Raw genomic sequence first — 14032 nt, forward strand, 5'->3', positions numbered from 1 at the left:
GGATTCGCTCTGCCCACACTGGCCAGGTCCCTAAACTGGTGTGGGTTCTTTCCGTCTCTTTTGGTTTCCTCTGTGTCCCCTACCACGTACCCCTCCTCTCTCTGGAACACCTGGCTCCGTGTACTATCTATGCTTCTTCTTGAAAGGCTGTGACGCCACACTCAACTGGGGAACCACTCCCCTGGCCTGCAACATCATGCTGGTGGGAGCCCTGGGGCTTTTTTCCCCTTGTTTTTCTTTGTTCTGTTTTGCTTTGCTTTGTTTCTTTTTCTTTTCGCAGCTTGGGAGCCCCATCTAGCCAGACTGCACTGCACGGCTTAGGAGCCACACCCCCAATCTGTGCAGCCGCGTAGGTGGGATCCCTGGGGACATTTTTTTCTTTTTTCTCTTTTTTCTCTCTTTTTCCCTTTCTATCTTTCTCCATTTCTCAGTTCTCGTCTCTCTACCCTTATCTTCATTTCCTGTCTCCTGAATACCTGGTGCTGTGTGACATCTATATCCCGTCTAGCCAGGCTATACTGTGAAGCCCGGGAGCCATCTCTCCAGTTGTAGCAGCCCACTGGTGGGACTCTGGGATTCCGGGGGGTTTTTCTTCCCTGTTTTTCTTTTCTGGATTTTTATCTAGTTATTTTCTCTTTCTTTTTCCCTTTTTCTTTCTTTCTTTTTTTCCTTTCTGCTTTTCTTCATTTCTTGTTTTCTCATCTACCCACTCCAATGGCAAGCTCCCTTAGCACTCTTTTTTTTATTTGTTTTTGACTGCTGTTTCTCTCTTTCCTCTTTCCCATAACCCTGTTAGCTCCACACATCACAACCTCCTCTCTCATCCCTGCCTACCTGCACCGTGCACTGACCATCACAACCCCAAGCAGCACAGTCATGGCCTACTGAAACCTACCCAGCACAGATTCCTGACCCACGCTGTTGGCCCTAGTATGTGCCACAAACAACCGTCCCAGTCCCTCCCCTTCAGCTGGATCTGCCCTGCTGCACCATTGCTGAATAACTGGCCCTGCCTGTTGGACAAGGAGGTGAAAAGTACCATGACTACAGATAAGCAAACAAAGAACGCACAGCCTGTCTGCTCAGATATAACCAAATTAAAAAAAAAAAAAAAAAAAAGGACAAAACAAACAAATCTACAACCAAGAAATGAAGGAAATAACCACTGAAGGTCTCAAAGACAGCAGACAATATCAAAACATATTTTAAAAAAAGGACAGGCTGGGTCCAGTAGGTGTCCAAAATAAAACATCAGATGACTTTCCAGTAGAAGAAAAGGCACTAGAACTACCCGACACAGAATTCAAATCTCTAATATTCAGAGCAATCCAAGAATTGAAGCAAAAAGCAGAGAAAAATGAGGAAAAATCTACAAATTAATGGAAAAGGCAGACAAATTCATGGAAAATACAGACAAAAAATGGAACAATTCAGGAAAATAATACAGGAACAAAACTCCAAAATAAATTCACAACTAGAAATCAGTCAAAAACAACAATTAGAAATCCAAAACATAAACAACAAGACTTCAGAAATGGACAATGTCATAGGAAGGCTGAGGAGCAGGTCTGAAATGATGGAAAACAGAAACAGTGAAACTGAAGACAAACACTTGGATAAAACTGTTTGAGGAAAAATCAGAAAAAAGAAAGAAGAAAAACAAAGAAACCCTGAGAATTATGTGGGAAACAATTAAAAGCAAAAATTTGCAAGTGACCGGAGTTCCAGAACAGGGAGAAAAAATGGAAAGCACAGACAGGATTATTGAACAACTGCTGACAGAAAACTTCCCTAATATCATGAATGACAAAAAGCTGACCATCCAAGGAGCTCAACAAACCACATACAGGATAGACCCCAAAAGAAAAACACGAAGGCATATCATATTTACACTCGCTAAAAACAAAGACGAAGAAAACAAATCCTCTGAGCAGCTCAAGAAAAACAAAAAGTCACATACAGAGGAGAAACAACAAGACTAAACTGTGATTATTTGGCAGAAACCATGCAGGCAAGAAGGCAATGGGGATGAAACATATAAAACCTTGAAAGGAAAAATTGCCAGCCAAGAATAATATATACTGCAAAACTTTTGTTCAAATGTGATGGTGAAATTAGGACATTTCCAGAGAAACAAAAATTAAGGGAATATGTAAAAATCAAGCCAAACTTAAAAGAATTATTAAAGGAAGTCCTTTGGCCTGAGAACAAACAACATCCTGAATCTAGGATGCAAGATTGTACCAGCCAGATACCAACCTAGGAAATGAAATCTCAAGGGCTATCCAAAACCAAAATAACTGCAATAGGGAACCAGAGAGGTTAATCTATAAATGACAACAACGTCAGAACAATAAGAGGGAATAAAAGGTATAGGTATAGAACTTTCTAATGAAGAGGAAGGCAAGGCGATACCAAGTAATAATAGACTGGTTCAAACCGAGGAAGATAAGGGTAAATTTCAAGGTAACCACAGAGAAAGTTAATAAACCTACCTATCAAAATAAAGAGGAAAAACATAAAGTCTCAATAAAAACAAAAACTACAAAAATAAAAGAAATCTACAGACAAAAGGAACTCAGCATAGGAGAGTAAGAGGAACAAAGAAAATGTTAGCACCATAAAAAAAAGCACTACAAAATGACAGCAGTAAACTCATACCTATCAATACATTGAATGTGAATGGCCTAAATGTACCCATAAAGAGATGCAGAGTGACAGAATGGCTAAAAAAAAAAAAAAAACAGGATCCATCAACATGTTGTCTACAAGAGACACACTTAGAAACAAAGACGTAAATTTATTAAAAATCAAAGGATGGAAAAAAAATATCAAGCAAATAACTACCAAAAAAGAGCAAGAGTGGCAATACTAATCTCAAATAAGATAGACTTTAAAACAAAATCTGCCATAAAAGACAAAGAAGGGCACAATATAATGATTAAAGGTACGATCCATCATGAAGACTTAACCATAATAAACATCTATGCACCCAATGACAGGGCTCCAAAACACATAAAACAAACTCTAACAGCACTGAAATTGACAGTCCTACATTAATAGTAGGAGACTTCAATGCACCACTCTCAGTAAAGGACAGAACATCTAGAAAGAAACTCAGCAAAGATACAGAAGAGCTAAAGAGCACAATCAGCCAACTTGATCTCATGACATATACAGAACACTCCACCCAACAGCTGCAAAGTACACATTCTTTTTCCAATGCATATGGCATGCTCTCCAGAATAGACCACATCTTAGGCCACAGAGCAACCCTCAACAAAATCCAAAACACTGAGATAATACAAAGTATCTTTCTCTGACCATAATGACATCAAAATAGAAATTAACAACAGGAAGAGTAAGGAAAAAATCAATTACATGGAAACTGAATAACATTCTGCTTAGAAACTACTGGGTAATAGAAGAAATCCAAGATGGAATAAAAAAGTTCCTAGAATCAAACGAGAATGGAAACACATCATACCCAAACCTTTGGGACATAGCAAAGGCAGTCCTCGGAGGACAATTCACAGCACTAGATGCACACATCAAAAAAGAAGAAAGGGACAAAATCAAAACATTAGTTATACAACTTGAACAAATAAAAAAAGAGAACACCAAAAGAAGCCCACAGCCACCAGAGAAAGGAAATAATAAAGATCAGAGCAGAAATAGAGAATAGAAAAACAATAGAAAGAATCAACAAAACCAAAAGTTGGTTCTTTGAAAGGATGAACGAAATCAACAAACCATGGGCCAAACTGACAAAAGAAAAACAGGAGAGAATGAAAATAACCCAAATAATGAAATGGTGGACATTACAACAGACCCAACTGAAATAAAAAGGATCATAACAAAGTATTATGAAAAACTATACTCCAAGAAATTTGAAAACCTAGAGGAAATGGACAAATTTCTAGAAACACACTACCTACCCAAACTAACACAAAATGACGTTGAAAACCTGAACAGACCCATAACAAGAGAAGAGATTGAAAAGGTAATAAAAAAAAAAAAAAAAAAACTCCCAACAAAAGAAGCCCTGGCCCAGATGGCTTTACTAGAGAATTCTACAAAACATTCAGAGAAGAGCTTACACCAGTACTACTCAAACTATTTCAGAACATAGAAAAGGAAGCGATACTTCAGAATTCATTCTATGAAGCCAGCATAACCTTGATATCAAAACCAGGCAAAGACACCACAAAAAAAGAAGATTACAGACCAATATCTCCCGTGAAAATAGATGCAAAAATTCTCAACAAAATTCTAGCCAATAGAATTCAGCATCATATCAAAAAAAATAATACACCTCAACCAAATAGGATCCATACCAGGTATGCAAGGACAGTTCAACATTAGAAAATCAATTGACGTAATCCACCACATAAATAAAAGGAAAGAAAAGAATCACATGATCATCTCAATCAATGCAGAGAAGCCATTCAATAAAGTCCAACATCCATTCCTGATAAAAACTCTCACTAAAATAAGGTATAGAAGTGAAATTTCATCTATAGAAAACCATCGGCCAACATCGTTCTCAATGGAGAGAGGGCAGAAACATTCCCATTGAGAACAGGAATAATACAAGGATGCTCTTTATCACCACTCCTATTTAACATTGTGTTGCATGTCTTAGTAATAAGGCAAGAAACAGAAATAAAGGGCATACAGAGTGGTAATGAAGAAGTTAAACTGTCCCTATTTGTGGATGATATGATACTAAGAAAATCCAAAAGACACCACGAGAAAACTACTGGAACTAATAGAAAGATTGAGCAGAGCAGCAGGATACAAGATAAACATACGAAAATCAGTTGGATTCCTATACACCGATAAAGAGAATGATGAAAAGGCAATCAGGAAAACAAAATCATTTATAATAGCCCCTAAAAAAAAAAAAAAAAAAACTTGGGAGTAAATCTAACCTGGGATGTAAAAGACCTGTACAAAGAAAATTACAAAATACTAATGCAAGAAACCAAAAGAGATCTACATAAATAGAAAAACATACCATGCTCGTGGATAGCTAGACTCAACGCTGTGAAAATGACAATTCTATCCAAAGTGATTTACAAAAACAATACAATACTGATCCAAATACCAACAACATTCTTTAAAGAGATGGAAAAACTTATCATTAACTTTATATGTAAAGGGAAGAAGCCCTGGATAAGTAAAGCACTACCGAAGAAGAAGAAAAAAGTGGGAGGACTTGCACTACCTGACCTCAGAACCTACTATTAAGCTATGGTAGTCAAAACAGCCTGGTACTGGTACAAGGACAGATACATTGACCAGCGTAACAGAATTGAGAACCCAGATGTAAATCCATCCGACTATGGTTACCTGATCTTTGACAAGGGCCCCAAGTTCATCAAATGGGAAAAGACAGTCTTTTTAACAAATGGTGCTGGCAAAACTGGATGTCCATCTGCAAAAAAATGAAACAAGACCCATACCTCCTACCATATACAAAAACTAACTCACAGTGGATCAAAGACCTAAATATAAAGCCAAAAGCCATAAAGTTCATAGAAGAAAAAATAGGATCAACACTAGAGGCCCGAATACACGGCATTAACAGAGATACATATCACAACAACAACACACAAGCTCCAGTGGATAAGCTAGATAACTGGAATCTTCTAAAAATTAAACACTTATGCTCATCAAAAGACTTCACCAAAAGAGTAAAAGGAGAACCTACAGACAGGGAAAAAAAATTTTGGCTATTACAAATCAGACAAAGGTCTAATCTCTAAAATCTATAAGAAAATCCAACACCTCTACAACAAAAAACAATCTAATTAAAAAATGGGCAAAGGAAATGAACAGACACTTCACCAAAGAAGACATTCAAGTGGCCAACGGACACATGAGGAAATGCTCACGATCAAAAGAAATGCAAATCAAAACCACAATGAGATACCATCTCACCCTGGCATTACTGGCACAAATCAATAAAACAGAAAATAACAAATGTTGGAGAGGATGTGGGGAGATTGGAACTCTGATGCACTGCTGGTGGGAATACAAAATGATACAACCTTTTTGGAAAACGATATGGCATTTCCTTAGAAAGCTAAAAATAGAAACACCATTTGTTCCAGCAATCCCACTCCTAGGAATATATCCAAGAGAAATAAGAGTCATCACAAGAATAGATATATGTACACCCATGCTCATTGCTGCATTATTCACAATCGCAAAAAGATGGAAACAACCTAGATGCTCATTAACAGATGAATAGATAAACAAACTATGGTACATACACACAATGAAGTATTACACAACACTAAAGAACAATGATGAATCTGTGAAGCATCTCATAATGTGGATGCATCTGGAGGACATTATGCTGAGTGAAAAAAGTCAGTCCCAAAAGGACAAGTATTGTATGAGACCAGTACTGTAAAAACTCACCAAAAGGTTCACTCAGAAAAAGAAACAATATTTAATGGTTACGAGGGAGGGAAGGGGTGAGGATGTAAATACACTTAATGGACAACAGATAAGTAGTAAATTTGGTGAAGGTTAAGACAGTACACAATACTGGGGAAGCCAGCACAACCTGTACGAGGCAAGCCCATGGTAGCTCCATAAGCTCCATAAAAACATCCAAACTCCCTGAGGGACCGAATTGAGGGGCTGAGGACTGTGGGGACCATGGTCTCGGGGAACATCTAGCTCAATTGGCATACAGTGTTTATAAAGAATATGTTCTACATTCTACTTTGGTGAGTAGTGTCTGGGTCTTAAAAGCCTGTGAGCGGCCATCTAGCATACTCCACTGGTCTCACCCCTTGGGGAGCAAGTAAGAATGAAGGAAACTAAAGATACAAGAGAAAGATTAGTCCAAAGGACTAATGGACCACATCTGCCCTGACCTTCACCAGACTGAGTCCAGTACAACTAGATGGTGCCAGGCTACCACCACTGACTGCTCTGACAGAGATCACAATGGAGGGTCCCAGACAGAGCTGGAGAAAAATGTAGAAAAAAATTCTAACTCAAAAAGAAGGACCTGATTTGCTGGCCTGACAGAGACTGGAGAAACTCCAAGAGGATGGCCCCCAGACATCTTTTCAGCTCAGTAATGAGGCTACTCCTGAGGTTCACCCTTCAGCCAAAGGCTTAACAGTCCCATGGAACAAAACAAGACTAAAGGGGCACATCAGCCCTGGGGCAGGGACTGGAAGGCAAGAGGGAACAGGACAGCTGGCAATAGGGAACCCAGGGTTGAGAAGGGAGAGTGCTGACATGTCGTGGTGCTGTTAATCAATGTCAAACAACAATGTGTGTACTGTTTGCTGAGAAACTAGTTTGTTTTGTAAACCTTCATCTAAAGTTCAATTAAAAAAAAAAGAATAAACTATTCATGCATGCAGCAACTTGGATAGATCTCAAGGGCATTACGCATAGTGAAAAAGCCACTCTGAAAAGCTCACATATTGGATGAGTCCAGTTATTTAATAATCTTGAAATTATAACATTATTGCAATGGATAGAAGGTTAATGATTGCCAGGGGTTAGGAATGGTTGTAGGATGTGTGATGAGTGTGAATATAAAGGGAGACTTGTGGTGATGAAATAGTTCTGTATCTTGATTGTAGCTGAGGCTACATAAAACTACACAGCATTAAATGGCATAAACCCATTGCCCTCTAGTTGATTCTGACTCACAGCGACCCTATAGGACAGAGGAGAACTGCCCCATAGGGTTTCCAAAGAGTGCCTGGTGGATTCAAACTGCCGACCTTTTGGTTAGTAGCTGTAGCTATTAATCACTGTGCCACCAGGGTTTCCATTAAATGGCATAGAAATACTTTAAAAAATTAAAAAAAGGAAACTGGGCTGGTTCTAACAAATTTGTGACTTAGGCAAAATTGACTACAAGATTTCATTATTTGCTTAAAATATCCTCTTAAAATATTCTCTTCCTAGAAAAACTAATAAGGACTGTCGGCTTCCATTGGCATACTCATGGTGCTTCACATTTACACTTGGGGCTGTCCTCTTCTACAGACTCTTGCCTTTTTCATAACCTTTTCCAGCATGCCAAATTCCTTGTAATGTTTCATATATTCTTGTCTACTCTTGACTAGACTTAGTATACATAGTGAACTCCACTACTGATATAACACTGAGACAAAGTATAAATGTTGTTTATCCCAGTGTAAATATTTGCCTTTCATTGGCCTCTCCGTTGAGGAAATTATAACCCAAAGGGTGAGTCTAGTGATATAAATTTGAGGCACCTTTTTTAGCTATTGGCATAACTATTCCTGAATAAGAAGGTTGTTGACATCTCTTAACTCATACTATATATGTAGCACCTACTTGGCCCTAGTCCTGGGAAGAAATCACCAAAATATAAACTCTTTTTTGCTGTTGTTACCTGGGCAAGGCTGCGTGCAGGTTTCCTCAAGAATCATTTTTTTATTACCGTCTATAATGGGTTCAATATCAGTACAGAATTCCTCATCCACCACTTTGCTGAAGTCATCCACTGACCCATCACTCACTACACAAGAAATGTTCCTTACTCTGGTACCTTCTCCACACTGGGCGTCCTGGAATGGAGGAAGAACGAACTAATTAAAGAAAAGAAAAATAATTCATTAGTCAGCTCATCACTTTCAGGAATCTCTGCACCACTGATTTTGATTTATAGATGGTTAGAGAAGCATCTCAAACCCTAGGGAAGAAGCCCTATGGGGGAACTAGTATAAAGCATACACTGAACAATTTGTTTGTTTTCTAGCCAAAGACAGGCAAATAAATTCTCATTAAAACAAATCAGTCTCCAAATGATTTTCAAAATACAGGACAGGGACTTGTTGGTTATGACATAGCTTAGCTAGGCACTTAAAATCTTGAAGAGAAAACCTTCCATGTGTAAGCTCTGGAAAAATATTTCTGAAACCAAGTTTCTGCAGATAAAGAATACACATTCTCACACAACTTCTACCTGGACTTGGCATGGAGACCACTGCCCATATTGCCATCGGTAACAGGGCTTCACTAGGCAAGGCTTGGATTGTTCCATCAGGGTGGGACATGGTCTTCCATCACCCTGAAAGGGCTGAGTCACTGTTCGTCTTCGGATCATTTTTCCTTTAAAAGATGTAAAGTAATGCAAGGTAGGTGATACAGTTGCACAAGCATATATCTTAGTGGGAGAAGGCATCACAGAGATCTCACCTGAGAAGGTCTGAAGAACAAGGAAGGCTTAGTGGTTTTGGAAAGAAAGACACCCAATCCAATCTTACTGAAGATTATTTGATAAGACTCAAAGCAAGAGGGATATTTTATTTCATATTCCTTGACCATTAGGATAATGCTAATTGAGGTGCAAACAAACCTGTGAGGCCACATGTTTGAGAACATTCTGACCAAGGAGACCATTCAGAAAGTTGACAGTTCACAGGACATTCGACCATGCAGGATGTGTTCATCTGCCAGTTCTTCTCCAGCCCAAGCTGAAAGAATAGAGGTAGATCTGTTCGTACTGACATGGGGGCATGACCAGGCTATATTGTTGAGCAGGAGAAGGGCATAGGGGGATACACGGAGAGAGAGAACACATACACAAGCAAGCTATATAATAGAATAAAAAAAATATCTGGAGAACATATACCTAAACTGTAAAAAGTATAAAGTAGGTCAATCCAGGAGAATAGGAGTAGGGGGCATAAGATGAAAGGAGGGGTCCACTGACTCAATATATTTATTTATTCTTTGAACTTTTTGAAAAACAGTGAAAAAAAAAGTAGATTATACTTCAGATTGGCTGTATTTTCTTAAGTGAGGAATAAATAACTGTAAGCATCTTTTTTCCTTTAGTTAAAAAACATGAATATTATCAATATATAGCCCTGTAAGTACGGTTTTGGGATATTATTTATTTTTACATGTGCACATTAAACTAAAGAGTAAAAGACAAAGGTTTTAAAGGCCAACCGTCACTTAAGGCAAAGGATAAAGTGTGTTAACATACTATAAAATCTCAACTTTAAATAAATTGTCCTTCTCAGAAGGAAATGTGGGTACCTGAATTTTTTTTATTATAAATATTTTGTATATATTTATTTTTAACAAATATTTTTTCTTTTAAAATTCATCTCAGCATATAACTGTGGTGTAATCCAGTTATTTTCGTATTAAGCCTCTTATCAGATAATAATGTTATGCCATTTATTGACATTTGAGTTCCATTACTTATCATTTAAATATTTAGAATATTAAATATTTACAATAAAATACTTTACAATATGAGGTTTCAAATTCATCTACTGCATATTCAAACATTTAAGAAGTCTAAGGTACCTGAGGAGCCCTGGTGGTGCTGTGGTTAAGAACTTGACGGCTAACCAAAAGGTTGGCAGTTTGAATCTACCAGCCACTCCTTGGAAGCCCTATGGGGCAGTTCTACTCTATGGGTTGCTCTGAGTGGGCATCAACTGGACAGCACCGGGTTTGTTTGTTTTTTGAAGGTACTTGAGGAACACGGTGATGCAGTGGTTAAATGCTAGGTTGCTAACCGAAAGGTCAGTGGTTTGAAGCCACCAGCCACTCTGCAGAAGAAAGATGTGACAGTCTGCTTCTGTAAAGAATACAGCCTTAGAAACATTATGGGGCAGTTCTACTCTGTCCTATAGGATCGCTATGAGTCAGAACTGACTTGGCAATGGGTTTGGTTTTTGTTTTTTTTAAGGTAGAGCTTGATAGAATACAAATATTTAATTGGTAATCCCTGGAATTTTTCAAGACCTTTTTTATTTCTGTATGGAAGAGACATTTATAGCCGAGGAAGATGGCACATGAAATATTTTCTGGAAATGTTATGCTGTATTTAGTATAGCTCTTGGCTCTATCTTATTCACTGAAAGAGGATCATATTAAAGCTTTGTGTACTTTATCTGCTGCAAACATTCCCATTACATACTCCACCTGTGAGACCTAACAAAGCTGAGTATTTGATATTAAGACTTTTACCACATCACTTAACGAAAGCCTCAAAAGGCACTTACGGTCACAGGAAGTTGGAGACATGAGTCTTGAGGTAATATCATGAAAATGATGTATTACATTTAAAATAGATAATAGCTTCATGGAAAGCTTGTATCACAGAATTGAACTAATACCGATTTATTTATTCCACTAGAAAGGTGAACAGGATGTCTCTTCACAGATATTTTGAGTATCTCGACAGCAATGGGTTTAATTTTTTGTGGGTACTAGTAAGATATTTATGAGTCAGAATTGACTCGACAGCAACAGGTTTTTAGTAAGATATTTTAACTGTGTATAACTTTTTTTCTTATATTTATTATGTATCTCTCTTCTGTCTCCCTGCCTATCTACCGATCTACCTATCTACCTACCTACCTGTCTGTCTGTCTATCTATCTATCTAATCTAATCTATCACCTATCAATCTCTCTACTTATCTTTCATCTATCTAAGTAAATTAAAATCTACCCAGAAATCAAAAAATAGGGGAGGAGAAACCAATAACTAGGTATCGGGTGAGTAAATATTTGGAAAACAACGAAGAAAAGAATACTATATAAATGCTAAAAAAAAATAAATAATAAATATAAATGCTAAAAAAAATGCTAGGTGGGTTTAACTCTAATTTTCCTCTTCGTTGGGTACTAATGCCATCTTTCTTTTTGGCCATTAGAGAAGCAGCAAGAGTGAGCTACTGCTGTTGCACCAAACCAGGATTTTGCACATGTATTAATGGGTATGAGCCAATCCTTTATTTAAAAAGATAGTCCAGCGTTTCTCAGAGCTATCGTTAAATCCTACTGCATCCATTAGATATATAAAATGGGATATGAGCTGTTCGATCCAGTTCCTGCAGACAGTAGCACAGTTCTTCCTGAAGACAATGTTTGCTACAATGTTATGATTTGAATCTCTAATTGTTACCTCAGTATTTATGTATTATAATATTTGTACATAAAAGTAAACGTACCCAGGCTCCCATATGATTAAAATTATTGACTTTGCAAGTTTTTACTCATATTTCATTTAAAAAATTAAGGATGCTAATTATACATTTATCTGTAGTTAAATGAAATAGTTTAAAACTGTTCTTGCATGATTTGGGCTCAGTTTTCAAAAAGTTCTTAGAGCTATTTGCCTTATATTTCCTTTTCGCCCAGGAGGGTATTTAAGTATATATTTGCAAAAAAAAAAAAAAGGACGTATTAAATAATGAGAATCACAAAAAGCCCTCTGGGCAGTATATTACTATAATAATCTTCATTAGTACTAGTATATTTATGATGGTCTCCAGTTCAGTGTTACTAGTTTCAAAACAAAAATGATTCAGGTGTGAAATTTCTAATTAGTGAAATTTTTTTTTTTAAGATGATAGTAGGAAGCACTATTAACTCAACTATTTCAGCGTATCTAGGAGCTCTGCTTCCATAGACAGAGACGCAAGCAAGTTAAATAAGGTCCCTATGACAAAGATAACAAATGGATTAAAATATTTCCATTCTGAGTTTTCCCTTAGGAAATTGGAATTGGAACAATCTACTTCAGGTTTATAATAACTTCCAGGACATCTAGACAGAAGTCATGGTCGCTGTGTTTACTGAGCCTCAGTGAGGTTATAAACTCTCAGTCTATTCCAGATCCTTCAAGGCTCCTGCTTATCTTGGTTCCTATTTAACCCACTGGACCACAGACTCTTAGTAAGCCCAAAACCTGCCAGCAATGTGACTACTCTTTTGGTATGAAAATCAGACAAGTTAATTACGATATGAAGTGTAGCTTCATGAGGCCAACAACTATGTTTCCTCACATTTTATAAGGCCATATCTAGAAATGATGACATTTTCTTTTGTAAATTGGTAGATTCTCTAAATTCACGGTTGTAATTCTCTGTACTTAAAAATGGAAGACTCCATGCCTTTGTCTGAATTTCAAGCTCTTATCCAAATCTGAGTACTTAGAATCTCACAGCTGGGTATTAGATCCTAATATCAAAATCTGCTACCAAACCACATGTGATCAATGCTTAACAACAGAGAGAATAAATGATGGGTCTTGGCAGGTGTCCCAGGCACTACACGAAATGCACATCAAATTACAAAAAGATGATGAGTAGTCGGATTAAGATTTATTGCCTTTATTCACCTTGATTACTTATTGTTCCCCAAGCATTTCTTTCAGAATGGGCTAATTAGCATACCTTTGGACTCCAAGCAGAACAAAACACAGGAAATTATATGTAGAATCAGTAGTGTTGGACACCGTCTCTTTTTCAAGAGAGTACTTAACAGCCTGTGAATAGTGCAGAAAAACATCTGCTGGCAATGGGCTGCATGGAGCACAGGTCACTTGGCTCAGCACAAATTGAAATTATTAGGGAAGAATTTACTCGCAAAGATATAACACAGTTTCCACCCACCTCTTCACAATATTTCAGGTCAACTGACTTGCCATCACTCCGAACACAATCTAACATCCTCGTTTTAATGCCGTTTCCACAAACTGCCTTTTCACTTAGCTGACATGTACTCCAGTCTGAAACGAAGGGAGCCCATCAGAACAGAAGGCTATGTATGAAACAGATTTCATATGAAACTCTGATGACCTGAATCCCATATTTAATTCACAACTGCTTCCTAAGCCTCATGATCAATCATCCCTCATGCAGAGCATATGGGTCCCAGCTTTGAACATATCAAGAGTCAAATGGAATTGCTGGAGTTGCACGTAGCTTCAGGGATTATTCTTGAAGGCAGATGTCTACTTGATCATTTTGATAGCAATTTGGTGATATTGTAAAAACAGCTTTGACTTGCTGATCAAATGTCATTTAAAAAACTTTTTTCCTAATAAAAGCAGGATTTATGATTTTACAAAATAATGATAATTTCAATGAATGGTATTTTAACCATGTAGCTATATTCAAATAAAACACTACGTGTTTCATTTATAGTCTAATTTTAGAATGCTTTTAGATGTGTACTTATTCTCCTCAAAATTGCTTTTGCCAC

The 14032-nt window shown here is 37.4% G+C and overlaps 1 protein-coding gene across 1 annotated transcript in view; it reads right to left on the bottom strand.

Moving 5' to 3' along the window:
- THSD7A (thrombospondin type 1 domain containing 7A) overlaps positions 1-14032 on the bottom strand; it is a 287180-nt gene that overhangs the window by 13722 nt on the left and 259426 nt on the right. The window contains exons 18-21 of the mRNA XM_023544392.2: positions 13441-13556; positions 9374-9491; positions 8981-9126; positions 8408-8582 (exon numbers count right to left, since the gene is read on the bottom strand). Coding sequence (XP_023400160.1) covers positions 8408-8582; positions 8981-9126; positions 9374-9491; positions 13441-13556 — 555 coding nt within the window. The remainder of the gene's footprint in view (positions 1-8407; positions 8583-8980; positions 9127-9373; positions 9492-13440; positions 13557-14032) is intronic.

The sequence above is a fragment of the Loxodonta africana genome, chromosome 8 (genome assembly GCF_030014295.1).
Source record: "Loxodonta africana isolate mLoxAfr1 chromosome 8, mLoxAfr1.hap2, whole genome shotgun sequence".
NCBI classification, from domain to species: domain Eukaryota; kingdom Metazoa; phylum Chordata; class Mammalia; order Proboscidea; family Elephantidae; genus Loxodonta; species Loxodonta africana.